At 46.7% G+C, this 23,554-nt stretch overlaps 1 protein-coding gene across 3 annotated transcripts in view; it reads left to right on the plus strand.

Annotated features, from left to right (window-relative positions):
• PLAT (plasminogen activator, tissue type) overlaps window positions 1-23,554 on the plus strand; it is a 98,184-nt gene that overhangs the window by 57,324 nt on the left and 17,306 nt on the right. For all 3 annotated transcript variants that reach the window (XM_086943582.1, XM_086943583.1, XM_086943581.1), the window contains exons 7-13: window positions 5,299-5,390; window positions 7,380-7,554; window positions 12,491-12,576; window positions 13,763-13,958; window positions 14,936-15,072; window positions 16,281-16,421; window positions 16,692-16,840. In XM_086943582.1, the coding sequence (XP_086799708.1) occupies window positions 5,299-5,390; window positions 7,380-7,554; window positions 12,491-12,576; window positions 13,763-13,958; window positions 14,936-15,072; window positions 16,281-16,421; window positions 16,692-16,840 (976 nt within the window). The remainder of the gene's footprint in view (window positions 1-5,298; window positions 5,391-7,379; window positions 7,555-12,490; window positions 12,577-13,762; window positions 13,959-14,935; window positions 15,073-16,280; window positions 16,422-16,691; window positions 16,841-23,554) is intronic.

Here is a 23,554-nt window from a genome sequence, read left to right on the forward strand (position 1 = left end):
CCTCTGTGGTGCAGTTGTGATGGAGTTTGCCCTTGGAGGTCTCAGATGCTGTTGTCTTAGAGATGTTCACAGCTTTCTGGAGGGTATCACATGAAGACATGCAAGATATATCATACGAGGAAGAAGTTGTCTTCTTCCTCAAGGAAATGGGCCTACTCTCTTGATCATTGAGAATCTCACAGCACTACTCTCTGATGCTGACCTCTTCTTTGGCTACGGAGCCTAAACCCGATTCTCAAAAAGGTGAAACTGGAGTTTCCGTCTCACTCTGTTGACTTGGCAAAGATTGGCGCTTTCCAACTGGCCATCCTGGTAATCCTCAAGTTGGCCCCTCAACCCTATTCGTAACTCCTCAATGTGGGTCTGATTCTCCTGGTTAGACAATTCCAGCGGCTCTGGTCCCATCACAATACATCTCTGCAGAGCCACAGGCTATGGCTTTGGCACATGTTCCAAAGAAGCTTAGGACTGTTAAGGCGCTAGCCCATGTGACCGCGACATGACCTACAACACTGATGCTGTCTTCTGGGCTGATTTGGCACAGCTTACAAAACTTTCAAATTTGGGTGATATCTAATGGGAGAAGCAGTATATTTGGGTCTGTTATCAGGATGAGTCCTTGGCTAAATCCCTTTCTAGATCCAGGAGTTCCAAAGGAACGTTTAGATCAGATTCAGATTGTTTGGAGACTTCCAAAAAGGATTATTGGTACACAGCAGAAGACAATTCATAGGCTGACAAACTCCTTCCAATACATATGCTGGCCTCTGTATAGACTTACAAAACACTAGTGGCCGTGACACATCTCCAGAAGGTGACATTTTTTATCCTTCTGGACCGCCTTCAGCGAAAGCCTGATCTTTTACCTCCGTGGTATGAAAAGCAGTGGAAGCACTGGAATTAATAAGGTCAAATACAGAACCGAAATTCAACATACGGAAATCCAAAGCCATCAGTTTCAGAACTCTTGCTTACTTTCAGTGAGGTTACCTGGGAGAAGATGTTTTTGGGCCCAGCAGTCCACAGATAGATCACAAAGTGGCACACACAAGTGCCCTCTGATATGAAATTCTTGTCCTCATACCCTTCACCAGATGGTGTAGAGGTGAAGTCTTCTGCAAAACTATAATTTTAATCAAACAACTTTCCTAAGGCTCCACCACCAGGGTCTGGACTGATTCACATGTGGCTGAGTCCAAACTGGGGTGATGTGGCGAGCAAAACAACAATGTATTAAACCCAGATCTGTGACTGGGGGTGAGTGTTTGAAAAGTTTCAACACTCCGACCATCATTTCTTTTGTGATGGTGGCTACGGGTATGGCTAAACGTGGGTCCCTTGCTTGCTGCATCACTGGATTTAAGCTAAGGCTGGCACATGAGGGGTGATACCGCAACACCGGTCCCAGGATGCTTGTTTCTGGTCCAGGGAGGTCCTGGCTTGGCAGTTCGGGCTGGACTGTTTCCAAGGGGAGCAGGGTCAAGACTAATTTGCATATGGCTGAGTCCAAATTGGGGTGACACAGCGAGTAAAATAACAATGGATTACACCCAGATCTGTGACTGGGGGTGAGTGTTTGAAAAGTTTCAACACTCCATCCATTTTATTTTGTGATGTTCCACCAGACTGGGTGTCAAAAAACTTGGCTCTGTAAGCAGAAAAGATGTTGCTTCTGGCAGTCTACCCACCGCACTGCAGATTCAACATGACTTCTTAGTCGACATGTCCAGATTTTGCTGAAGTTGGCAAAATGGTTGTTATCACCCACTCAGAATATATCGAAAATCAATTTTCAGATCTAGTTAGTGATAGTTCAGATGCTTCAAACATGACTTCTCAGCCAACATGTCCACATTTTGATGAAGTTGGCAAAATGGTTATCACCCTCCCAGAATATATGCGAAATCCATTTTCAGATCTAGTTAGTGATAGTTCAGATGCTCCAGTAAATATTCGGAAAAAGAGTAGCTCGATCTATGGCCACAGCAGGTACTCAGAGCAGACAAGTCTAGGTGGGCTCCACAGGCTTTTGGGGAAACGTTCATGCAACCCTCACTGACATATGTTCACTGGTGAGCTCCTCTTCAGAAGACAGTTGACTCACATCAGCTATATCGCTCCTTGTGGGGCAGAGGTTTTCCTCTGGAATGCCCCTATCAACACTGGTAGCTCCAGTTTTCCCCACATTGTACTGGGTCTGCTACTTCCAAACCTCACTGACTTCTGCCACTTCTACCGCCAGCTTCAGGTAGGGGGTTTGGTCTCCCACATTTTCTCTAATTAGTAGATGATAACAATAAGTCACTAGGTGCCTCCAGCTTACGTAAAAGGGATATGCTCCTTCCTTCCTTTTCTGCCACCCCCAGAATGCCTTCTTTCTGCAAGGATATACTCTTGGCGGACACCTTGATTTTAGAGGTTGAGGTTTTGGCCATGCTGGCCAAAGCAGCCATATAAGTGGTGCCCATGGAAGAGAGGGGGGTAGTATTTTGCTTCCTTTACTTCTTGGCCCCCAAAAGGGTTGTGACTCAGATCCTTCATGGATCTTCATGTCTTAAACTTCTTCGATTCAAAATGCAAGTTCAAAATGCTGTCCCTGAGCCAAGATCAACTGTCCCTCAATGCATTAGGTTAGTGTACGTGGCTCTCCAGGATACAGTTCTTTCCACCCACAGGAGTCATTGCTGATTCACTATGGGGGCAAAGCACTTTCCGTTTGTGGGTCTACCATTTGGTCTGATGGCCGTTCCGCAAGTGTTCACCAAAGTGATGGCTCTGGTCCACTCATGGGGTCAGAAGTTCATGGATTTCCATATTTGGATTAATGGCAGGTAAAGGTTTGTGTGTCAGGACATCTTCAGTGCACCATGACCCTCTTTTATGGCTTGAGCTTTACCATAAATGTCCTGAAGCCCCATCTTACCTGAAAGGAGAGGCTGACCTTCACAGGTGCAGTGTGGAGCATGACCTGCAGATAGGCCTTTCATCCTCCTCAGAGGATTGGAAACAATCAGGATGGGATTCTGATGTTTCTTAATTGGGTTCTGATCCCAGTTTTGAACGCTTTATACCTGCTAGGCATTATGAAATCACGGATCCTGGTTTTCGTACAAGGGAGATGGTTTATGAGGGGCCTCCAGCCGTACCTAAATCGGCTGTGGCTGGAGTACCAGGGGAGCCTTTCGGCTGTTCTTTCGAATCTGACCATTCACCCCGGTCAGTCACCGGGAACCGTGGTCATGGATGCCTCCTCTTTAGACTGGGGCTTCCATCGAGTTGACATGACAGCATGGGGCCTTCAGTTCATATCGATGCAGCAGCTACATATAAATATGTTAGAACTGTAAGCAGTTCACCTGGCCCTGAAGAGCTTCCTCCTTTCTATTTTAGGGAGTATCATCCAGATCCTCCCGGACAACAATGTCACGATCCACTATATGAACAGTTTGAATGGTGTGAGGTCTGGACCATGTTTCAGGAGGCCCCACATCTGTGGAGATGGACTCTACCGAAGGACATCTTTCCAGTGGAAGCCCGTATTGTGGGGTCTGTGAATGTGAGGGTGGATACGCCGAGCCGTCTTTCACTTGTGCCCCATAAGTGTGAACTTCATCCTGAGGTGACATTGTTGATCTTCTACAAAGGTATGTCCATATTTAGATGTGTTTGGCATGGTTAAGAGCAAGAGCTATCCCACCTTTTGTGCACAACTCTGCAATCCTAATAGTTCCCTGTGGGATGCCTTCCGATTCAACTGGGATCCGTGGAGGGCCATGTCCAACTGATCTTGATTGCCCTAGACTGGGTCAGGAAGTTTGGTATTAATGATCTTTTGGGACTGAGTGTTTACTCGCCTCTCCTCCTTCAGCACAGAGCGGATCTGCTCTTGCAGCAGCAAGATTGTGTCCTTCATCACACTCCTCTGAAGCTGCACATGTGAAGATTGAGCAGAGCAAGCGGGAGACTCCTACTTACCAACATAAGTGCCTTAAGTTAGTTTGGCAACCAGCAAACCTGCTTAAACCTGTTTATGCAGGTTACTGGTCTACGCTTTCCTCCTGGTGCGAATCAGAAGGCTTGAACCCTTTCCCAACTCGTCTTACAGATGTTCTACATTTTGATCTGTCTCCAGCAAAGCAGGGTTTGATGAATGCCACGGTTAAATGTTATTTAGCAGGTTTTTCTGCCTCATTGTCTTTTTTTAAAAGACATACAAATGCACCAGATAATGAATTTATAATAAAGGAAGATACATCTCTTAATTCCTAGAAAACAAGACCACATACACAGTTTATATGAGCCATGGAGGGGAAGTTTACCTTTCAGATAGGGGGTTGTTTTTCAGAGCCTTCAACCCGTCTGGGGGCCACACCAAATACCATGTTCCACTTGTAGTCGTCATATGTACGTAAACCCTTACACACAAGTAACATAGACTTTGCCAAATCGTTTTTAAGATGGAAACTACGCTCAAAAAGAGCAGGCAAAACCTAACTTCCATACTCTAAAACGAGAGAGAAATGTGGTAGAAGGAAAGAATAAAATTATGGTTATCATCCACCATAAACTGATGGGGAACATCCATTACGAAGCAGTGTTTACACTGTGCTACCATTACAATGCAGGTATGACAACGCAAGTCGTTACAACGACTTGCGCTGGATGGCGCTAGAGACTAAGGAATAGTAGATTTACTATTCCAACACCTTCCCTACTGTTGCATAGACTGGAGTTGGAATAGTAAATCGTACTATTCCTAAGTCCAGCACCTACAGCGCAAGTTGTTGTAACGACTTGCGTTGTCATACCTGCGTTGTAATGATAGCGTGGTGTAAACACCGCATCGTAATGACATACATCCTAAACTGATAAAATGCTAGAACAAGGCTCTTCTGTCTTCGAGAGAGTTTCATCGCAGAGTTGTCATTCCAACAGGGCACCATCTACACTGGGTCTACCTACCATGAGAGCAACTCACAACTTCTGTGTACACTCAAAGCTACCTAAAAAGAGACCAATATACTCGTCAACAAACAAAGAGTTCACAACAGCAGATTTCAGTCTAGCAGACAACATGTTGCTTATTGTCTATCTTTCTGCTAAGGTTTGATGCTGGAGTTTGTGTTTTTTTACCTTAATGCAGCCTGTCTACCAGTCTATGTTGAGAACTGCCTGGCAAGAGTGCTGCAATTCTGGAATCCATCTGTCTGTGACCGAGTCTGTCTGTGTGTCTGTCCTCATATAGAAATAGTAGGGCCTGTCTGCTGTAATTGAAAATATTTATTTTGTATATTTCAGGAACCCTGATAAGGATTCAAAGCCCTGGTGTCACATTTTCAAAATGGGAACGTACAGCTGGGAGTACTGCAGCACCCCATCTTGCACCAAGGGTAGGTATCGGCGCAGCACCCAAGACCTACAGGGTAAAAAGTTCTGATAGCTTCTGGATATGCATCAGGGCACCTGCAGGTAGCAGCTACAACCACCGACACGTGCAGCTCCCAACATGATCCAAGTGTATGTACTGACACTCTCCGCACTCCAGCGTGTAACGGAAATACATACAGGCCAGTATAGGTTATACTGCATCACTCAGACCATACATGAAACAAGCCTTGAAGAGTAGCTCAGAACGAGTTATTAATCTGGGTGTCGCTGGCCTTCTGACTGCGCAGCAGATAGTGCCTCTGGAAGACATCAGACGCGGTCCTAACCTGACCAAACGAGGCAATATCACAGACCCTGAAAGGGATTGGACCAAAGTAGATATATGGTAATCCAGGGCCGCCAAATCAAGCCTGTGACTCTCTCTGAAGACAGGAGAGCACACTGTCTGGTCATACTGGCCTTCCATCCTCCCAGACCTCCGGATCTGGGCCCTTCTTGTTGCTTGTTGTCATTGTTTTCAGATGGTATTTTGTCCAGCATTAGAGAGCAACCAGAATTCACAACTGAGGGTTAAATGGCATCAAATTAGCGAGCCCAGGCAAGAGTGCAACCTGACCCTGCTTGACAACCACAAAAAAGTGTTAAGATACGTGTTGATCTGTTTACCCTCAGGGCCCAGACCTACAAACCGACAGCCTCCTCTCGGAACTTAACGGAATCTCGCCACTCCAGACCACCACCACCCCTACCTTCTTCCCATCGGCCAAGTGAGCAGTACTTTTGTGCCTGTATTGTCCATGACCCACGTGCATTCCATGTCACTGCGTGAGGTGGCCACCTTGAATGGCCACAGACTGGTTCTTTCAGATCCCAAATCTGCTCTCTCAATTTTCTAAAATATCGGAACTGATCCTGCCCCTCCGCACTCCACAGAAATCATGACATTGATGCAAAATCAAAAATTAATTATTTCTATTCGGAGCTGCCTGTCACAGGGAGCATTCTGAAAATATTGGTAACAGTGTGACTACCCCTCTCCCAGGGATTGCCTAACCTTTATCCTTCGGCTTTCTCTGTCTGTAGCATGTGTCTCATAGTGAACCGTCTCTTCTGAGCCCTCAGGCATGAATAGCAATTAGAAGTAAATAACCCTGGACATGGCCAATCCCATGCTTTCCGTGTCTCGGTCCATCCAAGAGGTGGAATAGCTTACCGGATAGCAAGGAGGTGCTTTGATAATTCAATATTTCTGAAAGTTTCAGAAGGACTTGCGTAGACTCAGTCACTTGTCTGAAGAGTCTTTAGAATGTCAGTCAGCAGACAGACTCAGTTAAGTTCCACCTAGTGCCTCTGAAAGGGTGGTTAGGTTGTGGTTTAAAGGTCCAATAGGCCTCTGTGATTTAAGGCAGCAAGAGATAATGTTTAACAGCCCACTGATGAGGAATCAGGGTCCATGAGATGTGGTATAAGTGAAGAGATGTAAGAGTCCAGGAGAAGATATTTAAGGGTTCTGGGGAAGATCTTTACATATTAGACAGAGGGGGTCTACGTGTGGATGAAAATAGGTGTAAGGCTACACGTGATGGTGATTATAGGACCAAGAGATGGCAAAACTGCTTCCAGGATGTAGGGTGTAACAGCCATGAAGGAGGGATAAGGATTCACAAGAGCAAGTTTAATCTAAGGGGTCATTAAATGGTGATAACGGTCCATATACTCGGTTTAAGGGTAAAAAGGTTTTGTTTTAGGGCCAATAGACACGTTTACAGGTTATAGAATAAGGGTACCACGCTCGTAAATACTGTAGCCTCAACCCCCAGATAGTATCCCTAATTCATATTGTTTATTTAACATACTCTCCATATGAGATGATGCTAAAGGGCCAGAGGTGTTGTATATTTAGTTCAGGTGATGACATGTAAGGGTCCATTAGACAAATATTGCCTTAACAGTGTAGTGTGGGATGAACATACAGTCTCATTCTTTTCTAGTTTCCTCTGATGACTGCTACTCCAGCCGGGGCACAGAGTACCGAGGCAGCCACAGTGTCACAGCTTCCGGCGTCACCTGCCTCCGATGGGACTCCCCAGTGCTCATCAACAAGTTCTACACAGCCTGGAGGAGCACAGCCAGAGAGATGGGTCTTGGAAGCCATAACCACTGCAGGTAAGTGATACTGTGACATCATCACCCATGGATCATTCACCCAGTGTCCGACATCATCACTGGTACATGATCACCCAAGCAAAGTCATCCCTCAGCCTCAGTCTGTGACATCTCCTGCAGGGATTTCTACAAACCCAGACCTCATTCACCCACAACAAGCTACTTCAGTGCCCCACACATCACCCATCCAGTCAGTATCTGTGGCTTTAGTAACCATAGAGACCATTACTTCCGGAACACATCACTGGAATGTGTTTGATGGTGGCTATCGCGTGGCAGGACGGAAGCTTTGTAGGTAGAAAGGAATTCTAGTGTCGCTTTTACCAGACTGTGGTGAGTAAGATCTAAGCAGAAAGTGAAGGGAAAGGGGAAGTAAAATGTGACTTGTTATCATCAGTAGGCTACAATAAGGTAAGGACTGATGCCCCATAGGAGGCTAGAGTAAGCTTTGACATGCAGCGTGACAAGAATGGTGGAAAGGAGACATGCATACAGTTGTCACACTTGGAAGTCATAGCAATAGGAGATTAGTTAGGGGCACAAGAGTGAAAGTGAAGCATCCGATGAGACAGGAATAGAACTGGGAGATGCCACTAGCAAACGTGTCAGGCGGCACCATGAACATTCAGTGACAAACGCCTTAGTATGGGCTTTTTTACAGTGTTAAGCTTTGATGCGGCAAACGTATGTGTGGCCCAGGAGAACCACTGGCCACCAGCATTTTACATACTGTGGAAATCAGAATGCACATGTAGTATTTTAGGTGTGGTGGTGTAGTAAAATAACTTAAATGTGGTAGATGTAATGTACGCTCTGAATGTAATGTCATGTTGTTGTTGTAGTGTTAAAATAATAACAACAGACAGATAAACGGAGGGCCCTAGGGAATATTTACCGACCACGCAGTTACAGCCCCCTTAACAAAGTTTACAATACAAAAAAGAGTAACTGTGGGTCAACTATGTGTCAGAATGTGTCTAGATGACTGAGTGTGTGCTTTGGGTGTGTTCGAAAAGCACACACCAAGATATCGCACTGTATGGGAAGATATCCATCAGTTACTCGCACTTTGCCGCCCTTTCGTCATTTGTTGAAGTGTTGTCATTGTAGTAATCCAGCTGCATTTGTTGAAGAGTTGCAGTTGTGAAGTGGTTGTTGCAGTGCTGTAGCAGAATTGTTTAATGCTGTTGCTCTAGTGTTGCCAGGTTTTGGTGGTGCCTGTGGTGGTCATGGTATTGGTGTTAATGGCTGCAGTTGAAGTGTTAGTGAGGGTGTGGCTTGTGATGGTGGTGGTGCTGGATGTTCTGTCTGTGGTAGTAGTGCTTCCATTAGTGGTTTGGCTTGTATAGGTGCTGGGGGTGCTTGCGCTGTGAGTATTTGTGTTATTGGTCCTCGTTATGCCTATGGTGGTGCATGCCTGTGGTGGCAGGTTCGCTTGTGGTATGCTTCTGGGCGTGGTGTTGCATGTGCTGGTGACTATGGTGGTTGTTTTAGTGGTGCTTGTGAAGGTACTTCTGTTGTTGATGAAGCTTGTAGTGTGGTGGTCCTTGTGCTGGTCTTTACCGCAGTGACAGTGCTTGTGGGGCTCACTGCACCTTCTTATGCTGCAGCAGATATGCAATTGTGGATGCACAAGCACAAAGTAAACGTTTTTACCCCTATCTTTGGGCCCAGCCACTGCAGGCCTTCAAAAGCAGGTAGCTAGCATTGACCACATACCTACACCACCCAAAACGGTTTAGGCAGAATTTAAATGCAAACCTATTAAACAGCGCTCCACCAAAACAGATGAGTAGTGCACTGAAATACAGATAAAGACCACAAGAGGCAGCAAAACTAAGTGCAGTGGAAACAGCAGTTAAATAGATGTTTAGAGGGCCTCGAGCACCTATAGAACTCACACACATACTTTTTGCACAGCCACTGTCTGTGGCATTAGATAAAAAGAAGGTCCCATGTCACCTCCCTTTCCATTGTAAGCAGTTACCTGTAATGGCCATGCCTGCAGGTTGACTGTCCCAATCGGCTCCAGAAAATTCGGCCTAACCGGCATTTTCTTAAAAGGGTGCTGTGATCCTTTATAGAAGAGAAAGGGCTCCTCCTGTCTGTTTCTGGGTGCAAAAGGGGGAACGCTGTTGTTCCATTCATGGTTCCCGAAGAGGGAATTTAGACCACTCAACACCTTCCTTTACACCCATCGAACCTAGTTGGGCCCCAGCTAAAGCGGAAATTAAAGCAGAATGGTATGTGAAGAGAAACTAAGACATATCCCAGATAGACAGCACTACCTTTCATAGGCATTTTTAGCGGAGTACCCCTTCCCATGATTTTATGACAGCTGCCCTGAATGGGTCAGGTGACCCCGAGTTACCCCTGATTTTCATCAACTGCATAAGAGGGTCTGGCTCTCACCCCTTTTTCAACACCAGAGTGCAAGTGTTCCCATTTGCCGTGGGAGCAATACTGCCCAGTGAACGTAATAAACTTTAAATATCACAGGATCTTAAAAGGATCCGGAACAATTTTTCTGTTGGATTGGTCAAACTTTAACCTTTGTAAAACTAGTTGCTGAATGATTTATTCATTTGAAAAACCTTTTTTCTAATCAAATTGGGAATATTTTTAGGTAACGTTGACAACTATTGTCCTACATCACTCAACACCATCATTTAACATCAATAGGGTGATCCTGTGTTTCATGATTTGATGCAGGACATCTCCATCTAGTCCTGGTTAACATCATTTATGATTCACGATGGAAATGCCATAAGGAGGCCCAGATGATGACTAGGGCGGTATCGAATGGTGACTGATGGGTATCCTTATTCATAAGGAGACTTTATTGGCTATTCACGCATTTAACTTTTTGGTTTAATGTCTTTCTAAGGTAGATTTGTTGTTGATAGAACTGTGGACACTCTGTGTATAGTACTACTATTTGAGCAGCCTCAGTTATACTTCTAATATTTTGCAGATTAAGTCATTAAATTCATATTTATTGAATTGGGTTTACAATCCTCATACATCGTATTAGATAAGACTAGTCTAAAGTGTGGCAAAGAATCTACAAAATGTAGACACAAATTCATATGTACAGATATCGTTAATCAGGTTACAATTTATTTAGGCCTGTTGAGTATCTAATCTCTCCTTTTTTGTGTTATTTTACAGTACTTTATTTAAAAAAACAAATGAACTTACAGTAATTGATTTAATTCTGTGTCAAACATTCTGTGTGACTTACTCAGTTAATCTGAGTAAAAATAATATATGTGTATTGTATGGCCACCCAGGATGTTCTTGTTTTCAGCTATGTATTCATTTCTCATCCGATAGAAGACGCCCCACTACCCTGAGCTATGTAACCAGGGATTGTGCACAATGTGAGAAAAAAACATTTCCACTACCACACTTAAATCTGAGACACTGACCACATAACAGCCGCCTCACGTGCCGTCATAGACGCAGTTACCACCAGAGATCACTGCTTCCACTGCTAACAAAGTATCATCGCCAGCGACCAATGACTAGGCACCCTTAATGTCCCCACGTATCACAGCTCCAAAATGTGTGCCATTAGCCTGGCGGGGCATTGGTTTAATGCCTGTGACGTCATCACTGCTCCTCCACTTGTGACCTCAACCCATATATTGCGGCATGAACATCCAGCATCATCTCTGCTACACACAGTAAACTTGTAATAACATGTGCGGGCCCAACGCTTTTCTTGAGGAGCTTGTTTCTGGCAGTGCTGAATGCTGGGGTTACCAGAGACAACAGCTGTCTAGTGTTCATTCTATCTACCATGTGCCTCTTTATTCCACCCCCCTACAATGCCTGTCTCTTTATCTCACCCTTGCAGGTTTACTTTCATCCCGGCTTCTCCATTTGTAGCTGTTTTATCTCTCTCTTCCTCCTTGCTCCGTGTTCTGCCTTTCTCTGGCTTGCTGTGTGTCCAAGGCCAATGATGAACAAGCATTTGCAATGCAATAGGTCTCGCATTTGCGGGAGTTTAAACTATTGGCATTGCAAATGACAATGGCTTTTATTTATCTGTTTTAATAATTAACACACAAATAAAAGACATTCTCATTTACAATGCCAATTGCTCAAGCTCTTGTAAATGCAAGACCGATTTAATTTAAAAAAAGCAGCTACCATTGTCCCGGGCTGCTTGGAAAGTGAAAGCACGCATCGCGAGCTGAATTTTGCAGGAAAGCATGTCATGCCTGCAGTTGGAGAAACTCATTAAAGAAAATAGTGCTTACAGACTAAATAAGACTTACTGTGTAACAGAAGTAAAAGAGCCAGTCCTCATGGGAGGTTACAAATGAAGACAAGGCGGTAATAAAGAGGGACTAACAAGTCTATTAACGAATCAGAAGTCAGCATTTACAAAGGACAATGACACGAGCTGTAGTAAGTAATAATGGTATCAGAAGGCAGGAGTTGTGGTGAAGTAAATAAGTTATTTATTAAATATGTGGCTCTCCCCTGGCCAGTCAATCAGCAACTGTCAGAGTGTAGAACCATGAATACCTCATAGGAATGTGGAACGCACTAGGCAGAGTGCTCCACACTCCATAACAAACATAGAAGATTACAACACAAGCCAATGGAAAATATGAGTGGAGGGTCGGCGGAGCTTCACGTCCATACTCAAATACACCATGCCTCGCAGAGCAGCACGTGCACTGTAAGTTAGGGCCTACCAACAGTAATCTCCGGCATAACTTAAGCCCTGCTTCTACATGGGTGGCCCAGAGCCTCTGGCTCTAAATGGGTGAGATTACAAAACAGCTCACCTGTGGTTAGTTTGATGCAAGATTCCAGAATTTCAGCCACCTTGTAGAATTGTACTTTTAATCTTGATAACCCACTCAAACATAGAAATGTCACCATTCCTGACCTCACGACAACGTCTTTTCTTTTACAGAAATCCAGATAATGACACCAAGCCCTGGTGCCACATATTGAAAGACGACAAGACCTCCTGGGAGTACTGTGCGGTGCCCACCTGCTGTAAGAGAGCTCTCTCAAATCTTGCTTCTCACTGCCATCCTCACCCATAACTAGCTTCCCAGACCTCTTGATCTAAAAGCACTAGCACCGTTTTACCTGCGAGCCCTTCTTCTCTCACCCACTACTTCCCTTGTCATGCAAAATGTGAAGGAGGGAAATGCGTTCTGCATGCTGCCACCTGCTGGCATAGTGCAGTAGACCACTGTGACCTCATCAGTATGTGCCAAACCAGAATGTATTAATGTAGGTGCAGAGCATATAGTGCAAAAATGGATTAACTTAATAGGTACTGACTGTTAATGTGATAGAGTGGGGTGCATATACGCAAATTTGATGATCTGGTGTTAGAGCCTGAGTGAGTAAGGTGAGATAAATTGTAAACCTAAAGAGTAATATTACTGTTGTGTGATTGGTTTATATTCTGGTAGTTTACAGAGATAAGCTTGGGGTGTAATGGTGTTAGAGTTGGATGCGGTTATTGTTTGAGAGGCTAAAAGAGTCAAAACATGATCTAATTCCTTAGAGTGTGGTTGGGTTCAAGTATGAAAAGATTAAAGTGTGGTGAGGCTGATATGTGATAGGGTTATCAAGGGATATTATTAACGTGTGATAGGGTTACAGTGCGATAAAGTTAGAAAGGATAACATTAGGTTGTGATAGTATTAGAGTGTGATAAGTTGACATAAAGGTAAGCGGGTGTGTAATATTACCACATGACAAGGTTAATATTACCATCAGTGCATTTATATTTCATTTAGCATGTTAGTATGCTACAATTTGAAACGGCTACCATACTATAAAGTTAGTGTGCAATCATTTGGTGGAATTCTGATAAGATTTAGGCGTGTGATAACATTCATGTGTGAGGACATGAATTTGTGAAACATGATTGTGTGATACTATTATGGCTCTGTCTGCTGTGACACAGTGGGTGAAAAATTCTGGATTGGAATATGACACAATGTGACCGCCATTGGCTGAGATTATTTCAGGCATTCCTTTCATCTCATTGCTTGTTATGTGATAATATTAGCATGTGACAGTATTTGAGCAATAGCGTTTACATGTAATCATACTAGCTTGTGATACCATTGCTGTGTGATAACACTTGTCCTTGTCAGCTCCAGCTTGCACCTTGTCAGGTACCATAGCTCCCTTAAGGTTTCCTGTTATGTTCTCTCTGCAGCAACGTGTGGTCTGAGGCAGCCCACACAAGCCAGGTACCGCATCAAAGGCGGGACGCTTGTCGACATCACCTCTCATCCCTGGCAAGCGGCCATCTTTGCCACATACCGCCGTGTTACAGGGGAGCACTTCTTGTGTGGAGGAACCCTCATCAGCTCCTGCTGGGTGCTTTCAGCGGCCCATTGCTTCGAAGAAAAGTAAGAGGAGACGTACATATTGCTAAAACATTATCTGGGTGAAGCTATTGTTTCGAACCAGGTTCCTAAAATAGTTACCGAAAAGTCAGGACATTTTTTTATCTGCAGCCCAGACGTACCCTCACCTTTTCTTTCTGCTGTTCACTCCCCCTTTTAAGTGTTTTTCTACTCCACACCCCCTCCTTTTGTACTTCAGAACGATGGAAATATGGTAGAGGAAGACCCTCGAATTCCCTTAATATACTATTATTATTATTATTTATTATTAATTGAATTTATTAAGCGCGACAGCTACCCCTGAGGGTTTCCCGGCGCTAAGAGACAGATCGACTACATAAGTCAGGAAAATTAGAGATCAAAGAGCCAGGTCTTCACCGCTCTGCAAAATCGTATACTAATGGGGTTTGCTGTGCCCTCGTATCACTCTCTTCTCTCCTTCGCCCCTCCTCCACACACCCTCTTTTTCCCACTCACTCTCGATTTTATTTGTTTGTCCTCTTCTGGTTCTTGTGTTTTTGTGGTCTAACCTCCCTAAGCCCATCCACCTTCCCAAGTATTAACTTTGCTTCCTTATCCATATCCGGACTCGGTAATCCTTTTTGACCTATGCAAATCTTTTCCTCATCCTTAATTTTTTGTGTGTGTGTGTTAAATAAATAATTAATAAACTGTATATTATTATATATTTTTAGGAACTTTTAAGGGTTTTCTAGATTCAATGCCAGGCCCAGTGCTTTATATTTTATGAGAAGCAAATCATCAGATTTTCATCTCACAAGTTTTCCTTTATTTTAGTTGTCCTCCATGCTGGCGATTTAGCAGGCATTTCCTTCACTTTAGTATTCCACAATTTAAAAGACAGACTAATCGATGGAGAAAACAAAACCAGGCCATTACTATCCATGTTAATGGCCTCTATGCAGCAGTAACTGATCTTGTGGTTACTATATGCCCTTAACTTTACTTGTGATCCACAGGTTTGATGTGAATCGGCTCAAGGTGGTGCTGGGACGGACCTACCGGGCTTCACCGTCGGACGAGGAGCAGCGGTTCAGCGTGGAGAAATGCATTGTTCACAATAAGTTCGACATCGACACGTTTGATAATGATATCGGTATGTATTGGTCAGCCGTGTGCTCAACTGTGTATTTCCCTACAGGTGCGCCATCCCTTACTCCTCATCCGCTCCTTCCACACTATATGGGACTACCCCACCTACTTGAGCATGCTCTTCTACTTCCTCACCCCTCTCAGCACCTTTGCTCCTGGCATTCTTGCTTCCTACTCCTCATCATCCCTTACTTTCCCTCACTCTTTTATGGCTTCAACCACAGACCCTCTTTTCATATGAAGTATCTTCCTCCTTCTGGGCATCAACCCCTTCTGTCACCTGAAGTCTATCCTTCCCTCCCTTGTAGCTGGACCTGGCTCTGTATCCCTTCCCAACCCACGCCACATTGTTATTACCTCCTCCCATCAACAAATGATCTTTTTTCCCTCGCCAACTCACTCTCCTTTCTCTCTGTTCCTGCCCCAGTATCCTCCTCAGTCAGTATCTTCTTAGCTGCCCACTCGTCTTTTTCTCATCCAGGCTTTGCCTTCCCTATTTCATCTCAGGCTTTCCTTCCCCTCGTCACATCCGGTCTGCTATTTTCTTCTCACTTCAACCCTTCCTTTGCAGTACTCATCCCAAGCGCCCTTCAGCTCGCTGGCCTTCCTTCCCCAGTCGGCATCTACGCCCTCATTTCTTCTCTCCACATGTCTCGCTCCTCAAGCCTCCATTTCACATCACAACCACTCATTACCTCCTTGCCCTTCTTCCTCCCCACAGTAATTACACAATGCACTTTAGCCTCCCACAGAAACTCCAAAAGTTAAAGTCAGCAAACCAGCCTCCCATCCCTCCAATATGGCTGACTCCGTCATCCACCAATAACATAAAAGGAACCCCCCCCCCCACATAACATCCTGTTACCAAAGCCACAAGAAAGATGAAGCCCCAAACAAAACAGGGCAGGGAAGAATGGGACACTGCACTGTGGTAAGGAAGACTAGGAATCGGAGTAATGAAGATTACCAGTAAGTAATCGGGAATTATCTCTCCTTATCTGGTCAGCCTATCAGTCCCATATTCCTCCTTCCATGCTTCATTCACTCCCCACTGTCCTCTTCTCACCCCAGCCTTCCTTCCTTTCTTCTCCCTTCTCACGCTAAGCACCTCCAGCCCTTCCTTTGTTATCCCCCGCTCCTCCTGCGCTCCTTTCCTCCAAGCATTTCCCTCACCCCTTTTCTTCTCACCTCAGATCCCTTCTTCCCATACAGTGCTGCTGAAGCTGAAGTCGGAGTCGGGTGAGTGCGCCACAGACTCCCCCAGTGTCCGCACCGCCTGTCTCCCACAGCCGAAGGGACAGCTTGCTGACTGGACAGAGTGCGAGCTTTCTGGCTTTGGGAAACACGAGGAATGTAAGTGCCTTGGGGGGGGGGGGGACACATGTGTTGCAATATCTTAGGGTAATGATGCAAGGGTGTGTGTATAGTCAAGATTTTGCAGTCAGCAAAGACTATTGTACAATTCTGTGTTACACTGCTGCGGAGGCCTGTTCCAGACACTCCCTGCATCTGTTGAGGCCTTTTCCACGCATTCTTCACCAGTGCATGGTTGTTGCCAGACAAGACATTCTGAAAGTTTGCTAGGCACTCAAAAGTGAAACTTCTTCCTTCCCTCCTTGACAGTCTCCCCTTTCTACTCTGAGCGTTTGAAGGAGGGCCATGTCCGCCTCTACCCGCCTAGCAGCTGCACCCCTGCTCTCCTTGCCAACCGTGTAGTGACTGAGAACATGCTGTGCGCTGGTGACACGCGGAACCTGGATGACGCCTGCAAGGTAGGTGCATCCACATCAGGAACAGTCAATAAGTAAGGACTGGCACAAAGGGCGCTTTCAGGCAGGGGGTGTGGGGCGTACCACTAATCTTAAGACTTGGGGGCTTTAAGAAAGATACCTTGACATCTACCTAGCGGATCAGTCTTCAGCCGGCTGCCCAGATATGTGCATGATATCCGCATCTCATGGGGGTGCTGAGCTGGATTAGGTTAAGTTTCAGCAGAACCAACTGGACTGGAGACTCAAGAGACGACAGCGGATCCCATTTGTTAGCAGAACCACTTACCCGAGTTGTAGGGACTGAGACTCTTGCTGCCTGTAGTGGCTGCTCTGGAATCTTACTTTAACCCCTGCAATCCTCTGGGGCGCACTGCAGGAGTGGAAGGCACCATTCAGGCTAGATAGCAAAACATGATTTTCATGATTTAGTTGGCAGTTATGCTTCACCGTACATTATGCTTTTGAGTGTCAGGTATTTTGTAAAATGGTGGTAGGATGGATTTTGAACATAACATGAAACATTATATATTATATTTTTGAAAATCTTTTTCAGTTGATGTGGTGTGCATTTGTAATTAAGATAACATTTTTGTTATGCGTGGCTTCTATAGAAAGCTTCTCTCGTTCGCACCACTTTCTAAATCTGATAACTCACTGTTGTGACGTAGTAACAGTTGAGAACACAACTCATTATTCACGGTTGCTGCAATATCGGCCCCTTGTAACAAATGTGCAGCAGCGGTGTTTCCCACCAGCACCCACCCCCCTGCCCCCAAATGCGGCAGTCCGACTTAATTAACAGGGCTGGTTTGCGTTGCCAGTCCGTCCCTGGGAAGCCCAGCTGCAGGAGGGGGAGGAGGGAATATGGTGGGGTTTGCTTAAAGGTGGCAGGTAAGGTTTTGTAAGGTTTTTTTCACATTTGAGTCAGAAAGGAGAAGACATGTTGTCTATGGCTCCCCCATTGCTCTGCTGCTCCTGCATAGTGGCTGAGGGAAGGGGCAGATGATTTTAGGACCTTATACTTTACATAAAATTATAGATGGGTGAAAAAAGTTATGAATGACGTCAAAGATAACTCGAGATTCGCTCTTGTCTATTTCATATCACTTAGAACTCCTCGGTCGAAAAGATCCCAGTAATTTACTCTTACCCATCTATATTCTATATATTAGAAATTGATGCAGATTAAGAAGTTGTGTTCAACACCACAAACAGTACTTCGTGATATTATGCTATTAGAAACTCTGGGGCAATCCGAATTCACAGATTTTTTTGGGGTAAAACCGTTTTTATTGCAGAGTCAAATCATATATACATCATACACTTATGAGCGTCTTGCATGGTCATTATTAAACCTTATTTCCTGTTTGGGTAATTCGTATACACAGCCTATAAGCCCACAATACGGGGGTCGGGCGGCGTAATCAGTGAATCACCCTTCGCAGCAACCCCTGAGCGCCTTTAATTCACCATGCAAGGCTTTCTGCAATCTGCTTTTACACTTTTCACCCCTCCTTCCCCCCAAAACTCTCCTCCCCCCCTACTTCTAAACTCCCTGAACTCCCCCCCTCCCCTCAACTCCCAATGCCTGCACCTACGCCTGGCCTCGCTGTTAGTGTGTGTGTATGAACTCTGTCAGGAGCGAACCGGGATGCTCAAAGAGAGTGCCCCTGGTGTGTCAGTGGGATCTTCAGTTTCTGAGTTGGGTTGTCCTTCTTCCTCTTCTAGCGTACTATCTCGTAGTGCCTGCACTAGCGCCTCCCATGCTGCTGCCGCTTCCAGTGCCCTATCGTCAGCCCTGCGGCGGGCCAATTGGTATCTGAGGGTGCTTTCGCTCGCCGCCCATTTGAGATATTCATTGAGCCATCTTTTGTGCGTAGGCCCCTTTTTTGATTTCCAATTTCTAGTTATTTCCCTCTTAGCCAGTATCAGTCCCATATCTATAAACTTGCTCGTGATCCTATTCTTGGGTGTGTGCGGAAACCAATGCAGCACTCCTACCGCTTTAGTGTATTGTAGTTCTCTGTCCGTTGCGTTGTTCAGTGTCTCGCCAATCTCCTGCCAATAGTCTTGTAAGTGTGGACAGTCCCATAACATATGCCCTAAATCCGCCTCTGCTGTGTTGCATATGGGGCAGGCCGCATTTTCCACCCCGAAATATTTTCCGATTTTCCCTGGTGTGAGGTAGGCTCTGTGGAGAATATAAAAATGTATCAATTGGAAGCGTGCGTTCCTCGTACTCTTTCGTGCTCGCCTCAATAGTTGTGCCCACGTTGTGTCAGGGATCTCCATCTAGAGGTCTAGTTCCCATTTGGCCTTCAGTGTTGTTAGAGGTTGTAGTGGTTCTTGCAGCATTCTAGAATAAAGACACGTCACTGCCTTATATGTACCAGCTGCCATCATGGTGTATTGGCAGGCCATGGATGTGGTGGGCTCTAGCAGTCCCTCCCCCCAGTGTGCCTGTATAGCCCTGGTCACAGCCGCGTGCATCAGGTAGTCTCCCCTCGGGAGTTCAAAGCGGTCTTGTAAGATCTGGTATGAAAGTAATGCCCCGTCTTCATACAGGTCACCCAGCATTTGTAGCCCTGCATCCTCCCACCCCTGCAACCGCGACCAGTCGCCGCCGTGTGGGAGTGCTGTCACCATTCCCAGCGGGATTTCGGGTGCGTACATACGCTGCACTCCCGCTCTGCGCCGTGCACGATTCCAGCAGAGCCTGAATGTCTGCTCTTCCAGGGACAAGTCTTTGAGGATGAGCTTCTGTTGTAGAGTAATGTAGGCGACCACGTGTCTGGGGGTACCTCTGTCCCTCTCCTGCTCCGGGCCTCGATACACCCTTGCCACCTCCTGCATAAAAACTTGTAATTGAGCCGCTAGGTAGTAGAACTCAAAGTCCGGAACCGCCATGCCCCCCTCATCCTTAGGTCGGATCAACGTATCTAACGCTATTCTACGTCTGCCCGTGCCCCACAGGAACGATATCAGCAATGATCTCAACTGCTGAAAAATAGAGCCAGGAATCCACACCGGTAACGTGCGGAAGTAGTAGAGTAGGCGTGGTAGAGCTAGCATTTTCACCAAGGAGATGCGGCCTGTCAACGAGAGCGGAAGAGTGGCCCAGAAGGACATACTTCCTCTCAATGCCCGGATACAACGGCCCACATTGCCCTCTAGCATGTCTGTCGCCTTGTGGTACACATATACTCCTAAATATTTTAAACAAGTAGGTTCCCAGTTGAGTGACGGGCAGTTGGCAGGTCGCTCCTCTCCCTGTCTCAATGGGAATAAACAGGATTTAGCCCAATTTACTTTTAGGCCTGATAGTTTCCCAAAAAGTTCAAGAAGCCTTTCTGCGCCCTCCAGCGCCTCACTGGCATCCTCTAGAAACAATAAGAGGTCGTCCGCGTACAGCGAAATGGCCTGCGGGTTTCCCCTATATACCAGGCCCTTGTAATAACGTCCCGTCCGTGCTTCCGCCGCAAATGGCTCTATCGCTAAGGCAAACAGCAGGGGGGATAAGGAACACCCCTGCCTAGTTCCGCGACATACTTGGTACTGGTGCGATATTAGGGAGCCTATCCGGACTCGTGCCGTCGCAGACGTGTACAGTACTTTGGTCCCCCCTATATAATTATCGCCAAGGCCGAAGCGCTTCATAACCCTATAAAGATAACCCCGTTCTAAGCTGTCGAACGCCTTTTCGATATCTACTGATAATACCAAGGGCAGTCGCGCCTCTGGCAACAGGTCACCCATTAGTCGTATCAATCGGCGTATATTGATGGTAGTGTTCCGCGTGGGGATGAAACCGGATTGATCACTGTGAATCAGCTCCGTCATGTGGCTCAACAGTCTAGTGGCTAGTATTGTACTCAGGATTTTGTAGTCCGTTGTCATCATGGACAGTGGGCGATAGGAGGCTGGCTTGGTCTTCTCCCTCCCTGGCTTCAGTAAGGGGATCATCAAGGCGTCGCACATGGATTGGGGCAGCATTTCCCTAGATTTAGCTTCGTTGTAAACCACCTGGAGCCACAGAGCTAGTTGCTCCAGGTATTTGCTATAAAATTCTATGGGCAATCCGTCCAAGCCTGGGGTATTGTTTCGGGCCATCTGCTTCACCGCGCTCCCTATCTCCCCTAGTGTAATATCTCTGCCCAGGTCGTCTGACTGTTCTTGATCTAACTGCAGCAATTGCAGTCCCTCCAAAAAGGTGTCGATCTCACCTTCTCGGCCTTTCAATCTGCTTTCGTAAAGAGTTTCATAATACGACCGAAAGTTGTCCAGGATCCCTGTTTGAGTATTGCATATGTGGCCTCCCTCTTCTTCCATGGCCAAGATCGGGTGGCTACGCCTAGTTGGGTTAGCCAGCCAAGCGAGCATCGTCCCTGCATTGTCCCCCTCGGCGTGCGCCCCCGTCAGGTAAGTTTTATGATCGAAGCTATGGAGCCGCTCCATTTCTACCGCCACTGCTTCCTTGGCCTCACTAACAGCTTCCTGCAGCTCAGGGTGGTTAGGGCGCGCCAACTCAGCTTTCCGCAATGCCCTCTCTGCCTTATCCAAACCGTCTAATAGCGTTTTGCGGGCTCCTGCATATTTCCCGATACAGTGGCCCCTAGCGACCACCTTGAAGGCATTCCACTCCATCGCACTCGTGGCCGTGGAGCCATCGTTTTCCCCGAAGTATTGTGTAATTCTCTCCCCTAGCGCTTCCCTAAACAGCGGGTCATCTAGGGTGTCTGGACGTAGTTGCCATGTCGGGATCTGCGAGGTCTCAGTCACCCAGTTTAACGTCAATAATAGAGGATTATGGTCGGACAGCGTGCGAGTTAATTACTCAGCATTTGCCACTGTGGAGATCACGAGCGGGGAACACAAAACCGCGTCCAGCCGGACATGGAGGTCATGCAGACTAGAGTAATACGAGTAGTCCCTCGTGGAGAAGTGTGGCTCACTGGTTAGAGCAGGCAGACCCTGAAGCAGAGGTCAGACCCGGGACCAGGGTTCAATTTCCGACGCAGCAGGGTCTTGAGCTCAAATGTCCATGGACTCGATAATTCTCGCTTCGGTGCCTGACCTAATCATGGGTTCACACTCTGCAACTCTGGGCACTAAGCTTGCTTAATCTCCACAGCGGCCCCCCGCGGCGGGATGCCTGGCTTTCACCTTGGGGATGCCCTGTAGGGGCTATCTCACAGGGAAAAGCCAGGACGGGTTCCCAAGGCAAGCGCGGAGATACCCCTTTGGGGGTCGATTCTGGCGCTATATAAGAAACATATTAATAATAATAATAATGGTAGGGTGTCGCGCTCCAGGCGTCTACCAGCTCCCATCTCTCCTGCCATTCGAGCCTGCGCTTCGCTAATCGATGCACTGGCGACGTCCCCAGCGGTGGGTGAGATCTGTCCGCTGATCTTATTTTCACTCGCCGGCAGAAGTCCTCTCCCGAGTCGTTGTCGGGGGTCCCGTCGGGTGGGCTCAGACGACTCCTCTAACTGTTCTGTGCCCCCTAGGGGGCCGCCGACCTCCTTCCGTCTCCTGTGCGCTATCGCCGGGCTCAGTCCGCCATTTTGGGCCAACACACCGCGGCAATTTTGAATCACGGTGGCAAGGCGCAGAGCCCACGGAACGGCGATCTGCACAGCTCCCAGGGTGCTTGTGGTCCTCCGACGTCTGGTTCTGTCAGGAAATGTCCAGGCACAGCGGATTTCGCGTCTTTACTCAGGATAACATCGGGGATCGGGCGCGGAGCTCCGGGCTCACGCTGCCATTCCCCTCTGCATCCAAGCCATGCCATCCGAATTCACAGATGTTGCAGTTAACGGAACCAGACCTGATCCACAGAGAAATGGTTTGAAAGAGCCCCGATGATGTCACCAATTGACCTGCACTATGATCTTTGACCCTCCAGCAGAGATCTCCAGGCTGGGCTGGCCTGTCCTGGAAGGAGGCCTGGCCCATTTCTAACTTGTCGGCATCCCAGCCATAATTCTAGCTTTATGAAGAACCAAAACATTAAAAACATTAAAACGTACACATCAGATCAGGGGCGCAACTAGAGCAAAATTTCGGGGGGGGGGGGGGGGGGTTGCTAAGAAATTATTTCGGGGGGGCTGACTCTTCCAGCAATAGTCAGAGTGGAAATGTAGGGGCTCTAGAAGGGGTGAAAAAACAACAAAGCCTCATTTACAAGTAAATGGTCTTTTAAAAATACCTGTGAAGTAGGAAGCTGTCTCAGTCGGTCTGACACACACGACGGGACACACACGACGGGGGGAGGGGGATGAAGCCCTTCGATCCCAATGGCAGTCCTGCCAAGTATCACGCATCAGGCGTGATACTAAAGCATTTTTGGGCAGTGGTCCGCATCACTGCAATAAAATGCCAGGTCACGCATTTGTAGCACCTCCTTGATACCGCCGCAGGTGTAGAGGAAGAGACAAGCAGGACCGAAATTGCCGCCTTGGCCAAATTCTCCTGATGAGCATGCAGCGGCGGACCGCATGCTGCTCTGTCAGAGTGTTTTGCAATAGTCTAGTGAGCTAGAATGACTGGCAGGTCAGAAGTGTTGTGCCGACCCGGTGGCCTATTATTGCGTTGGCTGCACCAATAAGCATTCATTATAGCACAGCTGCTGCAGGCCGGCCAGGGGCATGGCATTCACGTGACATGGTCACGTGATTGCAACAGTGTATCCATAATCTCTCTGAGTGTACG

Source organism: Lissotriton vulgaris, chromosome 11 (genome assembly GCF_964263255.1).
Source record: "Lissotriton vulgaris chromosome 11, aLisVul1.2, whole genome shotgun sequence".
Lineage (NCBI taxonomy): Eukaryota > Metazoa > Chordata > Amphibia > Caudata > Salamandridae > Lissotriton > Lissotriton vulgaris.